Source organism: Pseudopipra pipra, chromosome 13 (genome assembly GCF_036250125.1).
Source record: "Pseudopipra pipra isolate bDixPip1 chromosome 13, bDixPip1.hap1, whole genome shotgun sequence".
NCBI lineage: Eukaryota > Metazoa > Chordata > Aves > Passeriformes > Pipridae > Pseudopipra > Pseudopipra pipra.
This window is the reverse complement of record NC_087561.1, coordinates 12,772,621-12,791,443: the sequence shown is the minus strand read 5'-3', so window position 1 is coordinate 12,791,443 and position 18,823 is coordinate 12,772,621. Positions and strand designations below refer to the sequence as shown.

The 18,823-nt window shown below is 47.2% G+C and overlaps 1 protein-coding gene across 2 annotated transcripts in view; it reads right to left on the bottom strand.

Annotated features, from left to right (window-relative positions):
- Positions 1-18,823, bottom strand: part of PCDH19 (protocadherin 19) — a 58,779-nt gene that overhangs the window by 20,318 nt on the left and 19,638 nt on the right. The window contains exons 3-4 of one of the 2 annotated variants that reach the window (XM_064670103.1): positions 11,249-11,307; positions 7,725-7,897 (exon numbers count right to left, since the gene is read on the bottom strand). In XM_064670103.1, the coding sequence (XP_064526173.1) occupies positions 7,725-7,897; positions 11,249-11,307 (232 nt within the window). The remainder of the gene's footprint in view (positions 1-7,724; positions 7,898-11,248; positions 11,308-18,823) is intronic. The other variant, XM_064670104.1, reaches the window with a different exon arrangement.

The window sequence follows — 18,823 nt, the reverse complement described above, 5'->3', positions numbered from 1 at the left end:
AGGCACTCGCCCATATCACCATATTTTGGAGACGGGCAGGCTCCTTCCCCTGCACCCAGGGGAGATGCAGGCCCTGCCCTACAGCTCTCCACAGCATGCAGCCTAATTAAGAGAGGTCCAAATGATTTATCATTATTGCAGATACTGATTTAATTACACCGCTTTTTTGGAGGGGAAAAACAACAGGCACCCAACTTGTACAAGCCCCTCTGGAGATGGAGGTCCGGTTCAGCGCCGTGCCCGAATCACCCCCGCACTGCTGGGCACATGTTTCAGTACCGTGGGAGGGATTTAACCCGATGCCAACCACCAGTGCCCAGAAGGCAGGTCTGAACTCGCCGTGCCGTGTGCCCTGCACCCGCAGAGCCGACGGTCAGCGCGCTGTTTGTGGTGATTATTCCTTTAATAAAGGGCCCTGTATTTTCCAGCGGCTGCAAAATTGATGCAGGTTGCCATGGTAAGCACACACTTTCCCATTTAGTAGAATAATAGGCAGCTTTGTATAATTCACTGATTTCAGATGATTTCTCACTCCAAGCACAAGTCGCTCAAGTTACATAAGTCACCTGTTGTTTAGTCAATCTGGCAATTTTAATTAGAATAAATTTTTATGATTCCTCTTTGCAACACTTAGAGCTGCTCTGCCACCAGAATGCCAGAGATGTCTGTAAATTATACAGGCCCCAATCACATCTTTTTTTGCTGTTTTAATTACAGTAACATTGCAGCATTAATCATGTAAGCCTCTGTTAAACAAGTAACAGCCATCCTCCATCATAATTAAAAAGAAAGGCCAAGCAAACAGGAGCTTTGGAGTTTACCATATTTTCTCTGAAAATTATATTTTAACTTAAGAGTTTCACAAACAGTAGTTTTATTTGGCTCTAATTAGTGTTGTGAAGGAAACACCAAAAGGTTAATAAGAGATGGTTAGTTTGTAATGCAAGTTTCCCAGTGCCAGCCCCAGCAGTTCAGTCTGTTTTCAGAGTCATTAACGATGTAGATTGATTACAGGAGGAGATTGGGAAGTGCTGGCTTGCTGCGTTAGCAGAAGGTTTGGTTTTATTCATATACCTTCCCTACTGTTAAATCTGGTGACCATTACCTTGTCCATTTTGCTAAGCTTAACTGCTGTGAGATAGAAAGTGTTAAAGGTTTCCTCAGAGGTTACTGACAGAGGGGGAAAAATGTCCACCTGAGCCTTTTTTTGACTTGTTTTTAAGGCAAAAGGAAGCTGCAAGCTTGACTGAACTGTTTATTTGTATTAAAGTATCTGAAAATCCAGGTATTGGGTAGTGGTTTTAGAAAAGGATACTTTGGAAGAGCCAGGGTTAGAGCCACCCTGTCCTTCAGCTGAACCCTGAGACAAAGATCTCTGCAAAGCTTTTGCTTGGGCTGGAGTTTAGGAACAGTTAACAAAACCAAGCACAAATAGAAGCTGAAATTCTCTCATCAGAAATAGCACTTCTTCATATCTTCTATAAATTGCTCTCCAGTCACCCAGCAAAAATATGGGTAAGCAATGACTGAATTTGACAAAATCTCATTAAAAAGTACAATAAAACACTAGAAACTCTCCAACTTTCTGGGCTGATCATTCATCCATTACAAACCTACACAACAGGGCACAGATTCAAGTTTTAATTTTCCTCTCGAAGTTGCCAAAATGCTCACATCTGGTGAGTGTTCTCTGTGCTTAGAGGGAAAGGACTTGAGGATCTAAAGGTTATAACTCCTGTGACCCTGGATGAAGTAAATTCAGTGATGAAGACACTGCAAGAACTACCTTTGAAGGAACCTGAAAACTGAAGGAAGAGTGCCACAAATGTGGGATATAGGATAATGCTTCTTATGCAAACAAAGGAGGTTGCACATCTGTTTGTTATTTAGTTCTGCTGTTGCAAAAAGAGATTTGCTTCACTCATTGCTACAGATATGACTTCAGTGTCACCCCTGCCCCACCATCACTATCCAGCAAGGACTTCTCCAAGCTGTGCTCAAAGTTACAGAGCTACAAAACTAAGGAAGAGCAACAAGGGATCTGTCCATGCCAGCCAGAATATCTTTGCATGGATTAAACCTCCTCGAGTGACCTGCTCTGCTGCGACACAACGTGGTGGTGACGGGAGCTGAGCCCATCGGTGGGGCAGCCTGTCCCTCTGTCCATTTCTGCCTGTCCACAACACCCTCTGCAGAAGGAGCTAAGCACATACCTGGCAATGATGAGGGACATCCTGAAGAGAGACTCATTAGCCTGAGCTAAGCTTGACAGAATTTTTTCCCAGTTACATTCACTGGTCTAACAAAACATATTATGTTCCCCCATAATCCCGGTTGGGCAACGTCAGCAGGAGTTTGGGGAGGATGGAGAGAACATGTACAAAAGCATCAGTAACCACCACACAGCCATCCATGAGCTGACTTAGATGCTCAACAAGTAATCACTTAAAAGTCAGGAATCATAAGACAATCAACTCCTCTTCCCAAAGCCCAGCTTACCCACTCGTCATAAAAATCCTTCTCTGGGGTTTCAAAGTATTGTGAGAAGCTGATTGTTCCCTCCACACTGGCCACTGCAGGAGCACCACTGAGCTCACTGAGGCTGCTTTACCAGAGAGCTGTGCAATAATACAGAAATCAGGAGAGCTGTAATAATTGACATTGCCCTGCAAAGAAAGCTTACAGCATTTATCCATCTTAAGGGATGTGCTGTCACTCACATATGAATGTTATACTTTATGTCTTGTGCTGCATATATGAATACAAGAAAGTAGGTATTTTTATTAATTTGTAGAAACTTCCAGAGAAATGCAGCCTCCAAAGCCCTAGAATATGTCACTTAGGTCTTCAAGTACATACACCTTTACAGAAAGCCTTTTCTGCAGAGTAAAATGGAGATGCAGGTGGAACGACTGCTGGAAATCAGCTTAAAAAATCAACAGTTTCTAATACCTGTGTTTGCCTCCAGTTAATAACATTAGTCATGTTCTCAATTCACAGCTGAAATGCACCCAGATAGTATGGAGATGAGCATAAGAACCAATTGGAATATTCTAGATAAAACATGATCCCCTAAATGATGGTATATGTGAATAATTTGGGATACAACCAGCACGAAAAGTTTCAGTGAATATCACGTGCCCAATTCTACTTCACGTCCAAAGCTTATTTCTATATTGTGTGATAGTATAAAGAAGACTTAACATAACCATTTAAATATAACCCATTTCTATTCAAAGAACCCTTCATCTTGCTGGAGTTTATGGGACTCAGACACAATTAAACCACCTCTGTGAGCAAAGTTACACAGATGTGGAAATGTATGCAGGATCAGGTCTTTTCAGATGACATTTCACGCAAACCTTTACTGCTGATCTGGCACCAGAAAAGTGGAAGTGATGCTTTTAGAAGCAATTCTCTGTAGAGATCCATTACTGACATCGCTTAAAAACCCTCTCATTTTGATTTTAAAGCTTTTCCACTATTTTATGGCTGTGGGGACTATTTCTAACACTGTCTTTTTTATGATTAGTGTGTGCTTATTATTTTCATATTTTCTATTTCTATTTTTATCTTAGAGAATCACTGCCTCATTGGACCAATGATTTTCTTTCTACAATTGATGGTTAAAATACTGGTTGGCACTGGGAATTAAGATAAGTTTGAAATCTGTTGCTTCTAACATTAAAAACATATATTTGAAATATTTCCTTTCTGATTTCTATGATGGCAAGAGCTCCTATGACTTATAGAGTACAAGAATGGCTCTCGCTCAAGGCAAGGTGAAAAAGGTAATAGAATGCATTTAAGCAGATCTAGGTGCTGGTATACATCCACACAAAGAAAACAAGCCAAACCTGCACAAACACTATGTTTGGAAGAGGGCAAAGGGATTTAAAGAAAAAAATCCCAGTATGAGCAAAACCAAGGGAGGAATAACTACCTGAATCACAAAACAGAGTATCTAGCCTCAAAGATGCTAATTCAGGTCCTGAGGGATCTAATCAACCTCTTTGTTGAAGTAAAGATAAAACTTTTTGACAGCAAACACTTTCTGATAAAATGGAATTTTCAATTACCCTGTGAAACATCTGGTCTTCACTGCCATTTCCCAGGAAAAGCACCACCACACTGCAGCATTGGAAAACATTTCATGCTGAGACTCCCCCATGTTGCTGGGAGGAACAGGTGTCAGGAGCTTCAAACCCGATGGCAAAGCTCCCGCGAACGCCGGCATCCCCCACCGCTGTCCAGGGAGGCAAAGTGGTGCTGGGTCTCCTTGCTGGAAATCAGAGTTCCCTCCAGTGCTGAACTTTGAGTCAAGGTTACACCAAGACAAATGAGAAAATCCACCCCATCTTGCAGTGAAACAGGCTGAGACACGAAGAGGGACCCCAGGATTTATCCCCATCCTCCAACAGACTTCTGCAGTCAACCCAAAACGTTGCCAAGATCCAACAGCCGATTGAAAGCAGCCCTTTCTCAGATAAACCCGTTTGGAAGTTCAGCTGAGGACGCCGTTAGGAACAGAGTGCATACAAACTTCTAGCAGTGCTTAACACCTCCTCAAATAAACAAACAGCTAAACGGCAGCGAGGCAATCACCGAAGGTGGATCGGCACCAGTGCCCGCCTTCCTCTGCATCCCATTTGGTATCAATTAGCAAGGGAAGGAAAACAATTCTGGGCGATAATGAACTCCAAATTGGGTACATATTAGAGCAATTAAAGCCATCTTTTCATCTGATTAATTTATAATCAATAATTAAGATCCTGAGGTAAAGAGGGACTGGGCAGAAGTCCTGCTCCGAAAATAAGCAATGTGGCTGAGCTCCAGGCAGTATTTCTGATGACCTGCTGCTACCCACTAAAGCTCAACACTCTCCACATCATGGTTTGCCATTTTTCTGGAAATCTAGGTCATTCCCAAAGGAGGAGAAAGGGCTCCTGCCAGCAGGACTGGCAGCTGGTGTCACTCCCACCCAAAAGTGGCACCAGGGCAGCGAAGCACCAGCAGCTCCCTGGGGCTTCCATGCCCATGTACCCACCACCAGTGCCAGCTCATGCACTGGTTTAAGAAGACAAAGGAGCTTGGACCCATCCAAGCCTACCTCTTTCTGCAGGAAATCCAGCATCTCAGTAGGCAAAGGCTGGCCAGACAGGTCCACACTAACCACTCTGAGCCACCACAGAGGGATTGTTCTCTACTCCCCAGCTACAAGGATTTCTGCCAACCACTGCCTGCCTTGGCAGATCCAGGCTTACCCACCGAGCAGATAAAGACTCACAAATTGGTGGGACAAAGTCTGAGAGTTGGCCATTCACACAGGACTCGTGGTGTCATAAGCTGAAGTCTAAGACCAGCAGAGACTGGCCAAAGGTGCACCTCACCAGCTCCCAGCCAGGAGATCACTACCATTGACAAGCAAATTCCAACAAAAACGACTCTCCCACTCCATTTCTCTGGGATTGCATGAGATGCAGTTTGGGCAGGGACAGCAAGCAAAAGCAAAGCATGAGGACATGAGCCACCAGGCTGCCCCTTCAGACACAGACTGTGTGTTCAGAGCAATAGTCAGCCATTGGTCCTGCACATCTTTGTCATTGAACTTCTTATTTTCTTCTCCACCCTGCCACTCTGTCCCAAAATCAGGTAAAAATTACCATGCCAAAACCATCGCTTTAATCATGTGGGAACCACTGTCATCACCATCATCTCAGCATCTTGATTTTCCTGATTATTTTCTGCAGTCCCTGCTTGACAAATCAGCTGAGAAAATACTCTCTTTACCCTTTTTTTCAGCTTCTATGACATGGACTACTAACTTTCCCAGCTGTGTTGCTCCTCTCATTGCTCCACCAACATTCCAGTAACCTCGCAGCCCCCCTGCTCATCTGCACAAGACAGCATGGGCCCCGAGGGACAGGAGAGCTGGCCCCAGCACACCTGCCTGCAGGTGCAGCTGGATGGCAATGCAGCACTTGCATGATACTTTCCTCCCAAAAGTAAACCAGACCCAGGAGCACCAATCCCCTCAGCCATTGCAGGACTGGGAGACAGACAGAGGTTGCTTTTGGAAGTTGCCTTCTGGAAACACGCCTGATTTTTGGGGTGTATTTTACATGCAATGAGGAGTCCATGCTACAGTGGAGTGAACCATATTTATTTCCATCTGACTCTACCAATGAGCTCTGCCTTCAACTCATCCTCTTTAACTTATTTGCATTGTTATCAGAGCCAGCACGCAGACTTATCAGAAATGTAATCCCTGTAAAACCCTATCTGCAGTCCACTGAGATTGTTTTTTTTGCTGAAGAAATGTGACAAAAAATTAACAGATGTTGCTCAGACCATTCACCAGGATGGGAATCAATTATGAACATTTTTGCTCCTACAGTCATCCCTTCCTGCAAACGCATGTCAGGAAACCCTCTCCTGATCGAAATGAAAAAGCATTCCTTTGTAGTAGAAGAATAATAAATGATAGCTATCAGCCTGCATTCTCTGACACGGCGCCAGTCCGCAGAGAATTAAACTGCCACTGTACAGTTGTATAAATGTTTAATTTTTTTCATCTTTGGCCACAGTAGGGTTGTCTGGAAATACATTATCGCTGCGGATGCCATCCCTCTCCAATTAGTGTGGCTGGCAGCATGGAATGGGTAGGTGACCTCTGCGTTCCCCTCCTCGTGGAGTCTTACAGGGTTAACTACGGCCATTTAACAGACTCTATCGAGAATTAATACAGCAATCAGCTTCTCTCCAGAAAAAAACTCACATTCGGTGGCGCAGATGGCAAGAACTCTCTCTCCCTCGTTTGACTCTTTTATGACAGCAAAACAAAGGCTTTTAATGATGTTTACCATGAATTGAATTAAACAGCTGAAGACCAGTTCATAATCACAGCATTTTGTTTTCATATCCTTAAGTCTTTTAGCAGTGGGGCTTCCAGTTGAGCCTCAGCTACAGCTTATCTCAAGATATAGCCAAGTGCCCCGAGGCTCCCCTGCGCTGGAGCACCAAACCGCATTCAGGCTCCTTAATTGAAAAAGACAGGATGTTTGCATAGGATGTTTGCATCCCTCAGACATTAAAAGCGACATTCATGCCCAAGTACAAACGACACTTGGGCTCAGCTGAACTCCTCTGACTTCTTTCCTCTAGCTAATACCAGTCTGATTTCAGAACAGGGCTTCACCCCTGCACATGGGGATGACAAGAGCTGAAACATGCCACCTATGCAAGGGAAAAGATGCAAACCCTCACCCACTGGCCTGAGCTAATCCCTCGTGGGATGTCTGACTAATTGCCTACATGCTGTGCTGACCTTTGGAAAAGCTGCCCACACGGCTGTGTACGAGCATGTGGACAAGGGCACACCTTCAGTGCTCCAGAGGGGAGTGTGGGCAGGGACCAGCTCTGGGCACAGCACCTGTAATTCCTGCCTTAATCCCAACTCTGCCACTCGCTCACTCACTGTCGGGCAGATGCTCAGGGCCTTGAGTTTTCTGCCTGTGAAACAGAGGATAATCCTAACTGCCTGCTTACCTGACAGGCGTGGCATGAAGATTAATTTATATCTACCCAGCACTCTGACGATGCACAGCATTATCCCCAGCAAGCACTAAGCATCCTCATTGCACACCTACTGAGGCGGCAGAGCCACCAGATGGGTCACGTGGGGGGTGATGAGAAGCCCCCCAGGGCGCAGGGCAGTGGCTCACCTTGCTCAGGGCCTTGGGACCCCATGGAAGGGACACTGGTGTTCAGCACGTCGTTGACAGCCGTGTCGCAGTAGAGGCCCCGCTGCACATCATGCTCACTGTCTGTCTGGTCGCTCTCCTCGTGGCCACTGTCCTTCAGACTGTTCCCCTCCAAGTCCTTGAACGTGGAGCTGCTGGGAAAACACAGCTGTCACTTACCGGGTGGGACAAGGTGGCCCTGACACCTCAGCAAGCTGGGAAGGGAAGGTCCCTGGGATTGCTCCCCAGGCATGGAGAGCTGGGGCAGGGGGTGTGAGTGAAGCACCCCCTGCTTGGCACCTCTGCACCCCAAAACACAGCATCCAGCCTGCACCATCTCTTCTGCCCATGGGTATGGTGTGAGCCTGTGGGTACAGTCAAGCTGCTGTGGGTCTTATGGAAGCTGAGAGTGAAACAGGATTTGAAATAAAATTTTAAAAATATACATTAAAGTGAGCTGTTTCTATAACTTGACTCCCCCATATCATACTACTTCATATTGAAACAACATAGGATCTAAACTCCATTTTTTCAGGTTATAGGTCAAATCCTAATCACTTAACGCTTGAAAACAAAAGTCTTCCTAGAAATGGGAATTTCTTTTCATCATGATGATGCCATTCTTGTTTTTAAAAATAGACCAGTGATTCTGGGTCCAAGTTCACACAGCTTTAAATCTGATACACAGTCAAACATCCTTGACAGCCCCTGCAAGCACAGCCACTTGCTGGGGAGATCCAAGGGCTCAGCTGCTCCCAGATTTCCCCCAAGGGCTAAGCAGCTCCATCACGCCATAGAACCCAGCTCTCAGGCTAGAGGGGTGGTTCCTATGAAGATAGGCTGAGAGAGCTGGGATTGGTCATCCTGGAGAAGGCCTCGGGAAGATCTTTGAGCCCCTTCCAGTACCTAAAGGGGGCTTACAAAAAGAGGGAAGGTGACTTTGTACACAGGCAGATAGTAATAGGACAAGGGGGAATGGTTTTAAACTGAAAGAAGAAAGATTTAGAGATTTAGATATTAGGAAGAAATTCTTCTCTGTGTGAGTGGTGAGGCACTGGCACGGGTTGCCCAGAGAAGCTGTGGATACTCCATCCCTGAAAGTGCTTAAGGACAGGTTGCACAGGGCTTTGAGCAACCTGGTCTAGTGGAAGGTGTCCCTGCCCATGGCAGGGGAGTGGAACTAGATGATCTTTGAGGTCCCTTCCAACCCAAACCATTCTAGACTCTATGAAGAATTGCATTTCTGGAAGCATTCGGGTCCCCTCTGCTGCTCCCCAGCGCCTTGAGAGGGGCAATGCCCCAGGACACCGGGCTGCAGCAAGCATCAGGGACATCTTGAGATGCACCTGCCCTGGGTGGCACAGCCACTCTGCACTCCTTCCACAATCAGGCTTGACATGGGAAATCTGCACTTGTTGGGAGGATCCACCTGCACCCAGCACTCCGAACTTTCCCGCTGGCTGGTTTGGTGTGAAACATCAGTGGAAGACACGGCCTCTGCTTCAAAGCCCCAAAGAGCTGGAGATTTTCATTACTTTGAAAAGCCCTTTTGTGTCTCCACGGAAACCAAGCAGACCACCTACCATCTGATGCTCTGCAAAAGCGCGTGAGGGGGGAGCTCTGAAATACATATAAATTGGTAAACCTTCAAACATTACCTTTTAAATAAAGATGTCCCTGTTGAAGCCACTGACTTTGATTCCAGGCTACATCAAAGATTTTTAAGTTAAGAAAGCACTACAAATCTACAATTCATTTGTGTGCGTGTAGATGAGCGAGGGAAGCAGGCAGACAACACAGGAAAAGTACAAATAGATTAATTAAGTGCTGGATTTGAGGAGATTCACTCACCAAAGATAGAAGAGCTAAAACATCTTCATAAAGGCAAAGGATGAAAATGATGCCGCAGTTTGTTACAGAAAATATTTTTTGTTCTCAGATGTCTGCACAGCATTCCTGGCACTCGTTGTACTTAAGATACAAGACAAAGGTAGAAAGCGAGGGGAACCGCTGTCCTACACGGAGCTGCTGTTCATAATGCACAGGCAACCCGTGTTACAACGCATTTATCTTCCCCGCAGTGAACCAGACCGTAATGCAGCAGCCACACGACATGTTTCCGCGGCTGACACTTCTCTAAAGGATGGGCAGGTCTGGGGGAATCAGCGGCAGCAGCATTTCCCAAACAATAGAGCTTCGGAGTAAGCCCCGCTGCGGCAGGCGGGAGCGCTGTTTGCCTTTATCTTAGGTGTGAACGAGGAAAGATTAATAGATTTGGGTTTTTTTCAGCATGCCTGAAGACTCTCTGGCGAGGAGCAGCGTGGTGTAGGCAAGCCAACTCTCACAGTCGCATTAGCATCGTTAAACATCACGAGCCACACAGGCAAATATACCTGCCCTTCTCCGGCTGAACCCGCGCTGCTTAAACAATGCGCTCGCAGCTCCCTTACTCCTCAGATTTTTAAGATGTAAACAAATGGGATCTCAGCCAGGCAGATAATTGGATATTTCTACTGTTCAGATCAGATCTTAACACTTTAGAGCCGGCTCCTGCTCTCTGTAAAACCCTTGGTTCAGCGATGCTTTCTGCAGAGCCACCGAGTACGGGCACGGGCACGGGCACGGGCATGGCTTGCTCGCCGCACACCTCGGCCGGTCCCTCGGGAGCAGAGGGGAGGTGGGCAAAGAGCTGCCGGCCACCTCCTGCGCCCGCATCCTGCGCAGGGAGCCGGTCCTCCCGCCCTGCGCGGCGGCGGCTCCTAATGAGTATTGATCGTGCTGTGTCAGTGCCTTTCCCTGCCTCGGCAGTCGCCGGGAGGCAGCGGCAAACCTCACCCCCTGCCCCGCGGGGGGATGCTCACCTCTAGTTTAACACAATCCAGTGGGTTGCATCCAGATAACCCCGGCGTTAACCTCCCAGAGACATTTCCTCACCATTGCTAAGCCTTGAGGAGACCAGTGTTTCATCCAAAGGGCTAAATTCCTCCAAGGGCAATTGCCAAGTTGCAATTGAACTGATTGTTTCCTTTTTACCCATGGAAGAAACCAGCCTAGCAAAGTGCTGGTTGCCTCGCTATTCAAACTAAAACAGTGAGCGTGAACACAACCCAACTACCTGCCTCCAAACAACTTTTCTTTTTGTGAATTTTCCCCGCCTCACATGGCAGGGAGATCCCACCACCCAAATCTATCCCTTTATTCCTGTGCAATCAAATGGAACAAACTCTCAGAATTTGAAAGTTGTCAGGGTAACAGCACTCCACCTCACTCACTGCACCTTCCTGGTGTGAAGGAACCAAAGAGAAGGAAAAAAGATTTTCCTTTATTGCAAACCAAGAGCAGGGGGGCTTAATGGGAAGTAAGTACTGTTTTTAAAATCAAATGATTACTCTTGAAAAGTTTTGCATATTAAAATAAGCAAGTAGTATATAACACAGTACAGAAGGACATTAAACACTCAAGACTTGGCTGGGCAAACCCAAGCGCCTCCAAGTGAGCCTACGTACCTTTTTATTAAATGAGCTCTGCTGTTCACGTAGTTGGAATCAAAGGAGTAGTTTTCAGTCTGGAAGGAGGAAAAGAAAATGGAGATGGTTACAAGTCTGATTTCCATGACTGGGAACAGTCAGGTTTGCAGGGCCAGGATGAAACCCTGCCAGAGGGAAGGAGCATCACACCATGGGACAGGCCCCTGCGAGCAGGACAGAGCCAGGCATGGAAAACTCCAGCTCTCCCTAGTCTTTCCACCTATTTTCAACAAAAAGAAAGGCTGGTGGTGACCACTGAACAATTTGCAGAGAAGAAACAATGTGACTATGCTCTGTTAGAAAACTAATTGCTTTTAATTCCCTGATGAACTCAGTTCTGTGTGTGTCAATTTGACTGAAAGTTCAAAAGGTATTTTTCTTATTAGTGTATAATTAACATGTTAAAATATTTATTGCATAGATATGTAAATGCCAGCAAGGTAATCCCCTGCCAGAGAATTTAATGCGGGCACTTTTCTTTGTTTTACATCATTTCATTTGCAGAGACAGTGGGCTCTGTTATTAATAAAAAAGCAAACAATGGGTGACATGCTTAAAAGTTGGAGGGGAGTGAAAGTAGGGCAGAAAAGTCAAAGGACTTGTCACTTGCAAGCAAAACCCACTAACTCGCTCTGCGAAACGGCATTTTATAACCTCAGATTACACAGTGCCAGGGTTCTGGTGCTGGCAGCAGGTAAACAACCAAAAAAAGCAACCAGAAGGCCACGGTGGGAGCCATGTGGGGGCATGTGATGGTGCTGCATGGTGGGATATGGTGGGAGATGCACAGTGGGATGCAGTGGCTGTTGCATGGTGGGACGTGTGGGAGCTTCATAGTGGGATATGATGGGAGCTGTGGGGTGGGATGCAGTGGTAGCTGCATGGTAGGGTGTGGTGGGGGGAGATGCATGGTAGGATGTGGTAGGAGATGCATGGTGAGTCACAGTGGATGCCATGTAGTGGGACATGGTGGGATCTGCATAGCTGGGCCAGGATCCTTCCTGAGCTTCAGGGACCCAGGAGGATGCAGGTATCTTTGTACAAGTCAGGCACCACAGTCCACCTGTCCATCCACCCAAAGACCCCCAGATCTGCAGAGATCCCACCTAGGCTCCCACCAGCATCACCCCCAGCCCAGGGGATGCTCCTTGCCTCCTGGGAAGCAGAACAGGTAGACTTTGCTCTGCCCTCCTTCCTCTAGGACAACAGCAGCATCCTCTCAGGACAGAAATAGGGACATCCACCTGCCCCAGAGCCATGTCCTGCCTCCTCTCTCTGCTGTGGCTCCTCCTCACTCCATCCCCACAGTTGTTCGCCTTCCCAAAGAGCCTCTCTGTGATACTATAGCCTGTTTTTATGGCAATTATGAACATGGTAAAAATAAATGCATGCATCTTTAATGTCTCAATAAATAAAGGAAAGCAGAGTCTGCTGCTAACGTAATCACAATGGCAGGAGGCAGGGAGAGGGGCTGCTGCAGCAGAGCCGAACGTGAAATCCAATCGTACCCCAGCAGAGGTTACACCACTCTGCCAAGATAATAAAGCAAAGGCAGCGTTGGTTAAGTGTAACCTTTTCTGAAGTACAGCACAATATCTAATTTACCAAACAGGAACCTCCCAGAGAGAAACACACGAGGAGCTGCGAGCCGGGGGAGTTGGCCTAGCACTCAGCACAGCTCAGTTATTACTTTCACACAGTAATTACTGCTGGAGAGTCACGCAGGAGATTTACTGCACAAACTACTGGTCCCTGCAGTTCCTGCATCCTCAGTCCTGCTGGACGACTTTGATGGTTAGAGCTCAGGAGCAAACAGACACATGTATTTTTAAAGTATATGATGCCCAAGACTTTAAATGCTGCAGAAAATACCTGATCCTGTGTTTATCCATCAACTCTGACGCAGCCATCCCAGAGGGAGGGATGCAACCCCACAGCATCCACCCCCAGCAGCCGCAGTGTAGATCTCAGCCCCACAAAAGGAATGAGGGCACCTGAACAATGTAGGGCAGGAGGGATGGGAGCCAGTTTCCACACAATCCCTGCTCAGTGGGGAGCCCCCTCTATCACCCAGCACCCACAGACATGGGAGCAGCTCCCACAACCCCAGAGCCTCAGCTGGTTCCATCCCTGCATCCCCAGCCCCACTGCCATGCCTGGCAGCAGCGAGACCCCTTGTACCCACCACTACCTCCATCACCTTCATCCCTGTATGTGCACAGTTAAGCCCTGAGAAAACCAGAAGAGGGACAGGTGGGCAAGAGGACTCAGACAGCAAATTTCAATATATACAAGTACATCACAGAGCTTTAAAATGTTCAGAGCAGTGACACTGCTCTACCCAGGCTTCAGGGCCAAGGAATACCCAAGGTCATCTGCAGGGAACACTTGACCATTGCCACCAAAACCCCTCCGCAGGCTGAGGAAATGCCACACATGATGCCATCACATCTGCCACAGCCCAGATACAGACCTGGTGCTAAATCCCCCTCTGACCAACATCACTGGGAGCTTTGCTATTGATTCCAGACCAAAAAAGAAGACCATATCCTGGTTCAACTGAAACCATTCACCGACGAGTAAATTCCCCTTGATTTATGTTTGATGGCCTGGAGTAACGTCCTTCCTGTGAGCTCCCTGCCCCACGTGCCCCCCTGCTCGGGATGCTCTGCACCACGTCACTGATGCAACCTCGGACATCCACACGGGAGAGCGAGCGGGTTCCCGCGGGGTCGGTCACAACATCCGTTCCCAGGCTTCCAATGCCCCTGCCACTGGACACAGCACGAGTAATGCTAATTGCTTCCAGATTTCAGACAAAACAAGGAGCCACGTGGCCACAAGGATGGGAAATCCGCTTCCCCCTGGGCTAGGGTCTGCACCCTTGGTGAGAGCTGCCTGTGCTGCCCACACTGGCATGAGGGTGGGCTGCCCGTCCTGCACACAGCAGCACGCTTCTGCCAGTACACAGGGCAGCCCAGCGGTTTACAAGACCTTTCCTTAGCCATGGGATTATCCATCAAGGTTATCTCCATGCAGACTAGGGGATCAAAACAGAAAAATAAAAAAGAAATTAGATTTTTCATGGAGAACGGCTGCTTTATAGCTTGCATTATTCGATCGAAGTTCACTTGATTTAATTCTAGTTCATCCTGCGAGGTGCAATCACTTATAAACACAGGCAAAATGATGGGAAGGAGAGCATCTTCAACATTTCAACATTTTAATTGGGAAAGGCTCCGCTCCCTCTCTTAATGAGACCCAAAGAACAAACTCAGTGCACAAAAAAGAGGGAAAAGGTAAGGCTGGCTGGTGCTGATGAAAAGTGTGCTCTTCATCAAGTGCATCATCAAGAGGCTGGCCCTCATCTTCTTCATTATTTTGGCAAAAGCAAACAAACTGTCACTGTCTCACTAATCAGCATTGCTCCTGTAGAAATCAAAGGGGAGCCCAGCCCCAAGTCCAGCCTCTCCTTTCCATGTTCAGAGCTGGGTATGGCAAGGACCTCCCAAACACGCTGCCAACTCTTATCTCCTGCTCCTGGTAACACAAATAAAGAACACTCACACTTGTCATGATCAGCCCCTCAGCCTCTGTGCTATGAATAAACAATACATTCCAGACATTGGAAAGCACTGGATAAACACCTAGCATAAAGTCTGTGGTCTCTGCCTGCATTTCTCTTGGAGGAGAGAAATCCTGCTGTCCTCTGGGCTCAGGATTTACTCTCCAGATGCAGGCATATTGGTGTCAATGCCATCAATGAGAGAGCCCTGGCTCGGCATACAGCTTACCAGTGCCTAATTTGAAAAATGTTTTTAAACGCTGCCTTAGCAACACAAATATAAATATAACAACAGACACAGAATCGAGCAATCAGGAGGGAAATATTAAACTTTTTTTTCCCCCCAGCGGTTGCTTTCAGTTGAGGACTGCCAATTCCATTAAATTTAAAAAAAAAGAAAAGATATACAAACATCAGTACAACTCTTCTTGACCTGGATATCGATGGGGGTGACTTCCCTGACAGCAAAAGGTCTGTTAGCAACACGACTGCTCACTCTTATGCCTTAGAAAAAGAAATGAACCCCAGAGGATCCAAAGGTGGTTTAAGGGGAATTAATGCAAGTGCCAGTGGAAAGGTCAGCAGGCTGCAACAACTCCGGACACCACCACTGCTGTGGACTGCTGGAGAAACAGAGGATGCTGGCTGGGGTTGGTCCCCAGGGTGTGAGAGATGTGTCCTGGGCGATGCCAGCAGGCTCAGAACAGCACAGCCATGCCCATGTAGCCTGCTCGCCTCAGGGTAAATGCCCAGGATCTGGTTCTTTACGGCTCTTCCTTCTTTTCAGCTATTTCAAATGTGGGTTTTTTTCCAAACTAATATCCATGGAGGTGAAAATCCATCTTTCACCACCGCATCTGGATCCAGGCTCTTGATGGAGGGTTTGGTTTCTCAGTCCACACATCAGCCCCCAGCAAAGTCCACAGTTCCTCAAAGCTGGACCCATCTCTCCTGACCCGAAGTGACAGGTATCCATCCCTCTGCCAGTCTCTGCCTCAGAAGACGACTCTAAAGCATCTCAACAAAGGTTTTTTTGCCCTTCTTCTCACTTCAGGGTGAAAACATTTCTATCTTTCTACAAATTATTGTAAACCTGCTGCAACCTCCTGCCAAAGCATGTAGGGACACTTCACAAAATCAGCTTCATAAAAATGACACATTTAGCGCCACTTTTTCAGGGTTATCCCTTGAGCCTTTTTTTTTCCTCTACGTGCCTTGTTAATAAAGCTTGCATGTCACCCTTTATTATTAAAAAACAAAGCGGACCTTTCTCCAAGGCTGCAATGTGCATCTCTCCTTTTGGGTTTCAGAAAGTCCTCCAGAAACATGCGACGGCTCCTCATCCTCTGCATCAACCTGCACATCTTCACCCGGAGCACTGGTCTCCTGACTTTCCCTCCATGCTGTAGGCATCATAGGGGACCACAGAAATGGCAAATTGTTCCCAAAAATCCACTGGGCCTCCCTGGTGGGAAGGGCAGGGTTCACAAGACCGCTTCTCCTGGTCCTTCTGTATCCTCGGTCCTGCTCTCCATGGGCCACTCAATCACAGCCTCCAGCATCTGCAATAGAACTGTTGCTGCCTATTAGGAGATCTCGCCAGCATTTAATTCTTATGGTTTGAATTATATTGTGGGTGATATAGAATTCATGCAAATTAAATAAGAACACTCCAGCTGCACTTGGGAAACAGAGAAAATTTCAAAGTAGGGCCCAGGTCAAATGAAGTACGCATCAGCAATGAGGGAAAGTCATTATCATTTACCAAGCTGCTTATTTAGCCCATGGGAAATAAGCAAGCGGTCTGAGATTCCTTCCCGCTGGGAGCAGGCGCTGTATGAAACCCCACAGAAATCTAACCCCATGGCCCTGAGAGGAACAGCCAGGCTGGTCCTCATGCTCTCACACCCAGCACTGCAGCTGGTCTCTCTCTGCACACCGGTGGAACACTCGTCAGATCCAGCTCCGGGCTGGGAGCGGATCACAAAGGACGTCAGGAGAGATTTTCTCCCATTGTGTGTGATGCCACGTAATTAGCCCCTGTGCTACTGGCTGCTCACAAGGACGCTGCTGCCTCAGAGTGTGGGTCAGGGGCCAGGACCAGCAACCATACACGGTGCCTGACCCACTTGAAGAGCTTTGCTCCTCCTTCCCTGCACTCACCACCAGCTCTGCTCAGGCACTGGCAGCATCTGTGACATCCAAAACCATGTGTGAGGTGTGTGAGGGTCTGAGCACCGTGGCCACAGCCTGGAAGGTGTGTCAGCAAGCAGACCTGTATTTCCCATTTCCTAACTTTTCAGAATTGGCAACTACCTGGCATTGTGTCAGAGATGTAAGAGCAGGCTTTGGGTTAAACACCAGTGCAAACGTCACCCAAATAGCTACTGGGGCTTCCACTGTGGGGGAAAGTCAGCAAATGCTGATGGACATGGTGAGGAGAGCGATGCCTGTGTCACCCCCAAGCAGCCTACCACCCTCTCCTCCAACAGCCAAGCTGTGCTGTGGCTCTGAGACCCTCACAGGCTCAGGGCCTCTGGAAAGGACCTGTCTGTCCACCTGTGTCCATGAGTAGCTCCAGCTACATGGGCACCAGAGCACAAGCCGGGGGAGAGGGGCAGAGGACGAACCTCTGACCATCAACAGCCCCAGGCAAGACAGAAGGAAAACATGAAGCGATTCAGCTTCTAAGCAGCATTTAAGAGCCAGTCACCTGGAAGAGCTGAAAGGACCTGACCTCTGGCATCTCCCTCTGCAGCCATCTCCCCACACCCAGCTTGCTGCCAAAGCCTCCCATACAGGAGACTGCAAACTGTGAACTACCAACATAGCGTCTCTGAAAAAGTAAGTGCATTTAGCATCTGATATTGATGTTTTATAATTAGATGTAATACAGCAGATCATTTTCCTGCCCTTGATCAATGAAACCAGGTTTGGGTTTGGGGTTGGGCTGTTTTGCAGACACTCTGATTGCTGCCTAAGTCTACTGGAGCAGTGCCTCGCTCACTTCAGCAGGAACGAGCAGAGACAAGGATGTGCAAACACAGCATCCATTTAGATTTACTATCCCCAAAATATAAACAGAATATTTATTTCTGGTCTTTTAAGCAGTAATTTCAAATTTAATGAGGTACAATGAACATTCCTCAGAGCTAGACTCTATGGCTACTTAACACCACCAACCCTCTAATTACTACTGCAGCTTAAATAAAGGGCATTTGGTTCTGATGGACTTTATTAAACACCGAAGGAAAAGAGTCCAGCCTCCATTTTCTCTTGATGAAATAAAAAGCATTGCAGAGAAATCACTAGGAGAGTGATTTAAGCATCACTCTGCTCATCAGAGTGAGCAGAAGTATCAAACCAGACTATTACAGTGCAGTTATCCCACTAATCCATGCTGAACTCCTGTCCCCTCCCCAAATAAATACAGGCTTTGTCATTTTTTGTTTGAAAATGGATCGGAGGCAAGAGGAAAGGAGCTGCTGAGAAGTGATTTCAAAAAAGGGTATAGGATTAAAAACTCAGATTGAATCCCAAGAGCAGCAACACACAACAAAGCCAAAACTGCACCCCACAAAGCCATAAATAGTGTCACCCAGCTGGACTTGTCAACAGATCAGATATACACAGTATGGTTTTGAAGAGCAAAAATACAATCCTAAAAACCTGCCTTACATCCAGATGGCATCTATAACCCAGAATTCATTGGTGGACGTGGCACAGGGGTCTCTCCATCAGAACGATTGGGGCAGGCACCTGTTTGACACCACGCCTCAAAATCGATTGAAAATCAAAATACTGACCCAGAAGTGAGGCAGGCTTTCCAGGGGAGAGCTTATAGACACATTTCCTGGACCAAGAGCAGCCAGTTGTCTGACCATGCCCTAGCAGCTGCCCAGAGCTTCCCCCCTGGCTGGGACAGGAGGGATTTGGGGGCAGCAGGGGCAATGCCTCCCTCCCACGTGCCCATTGAAGGGCATGGGGCT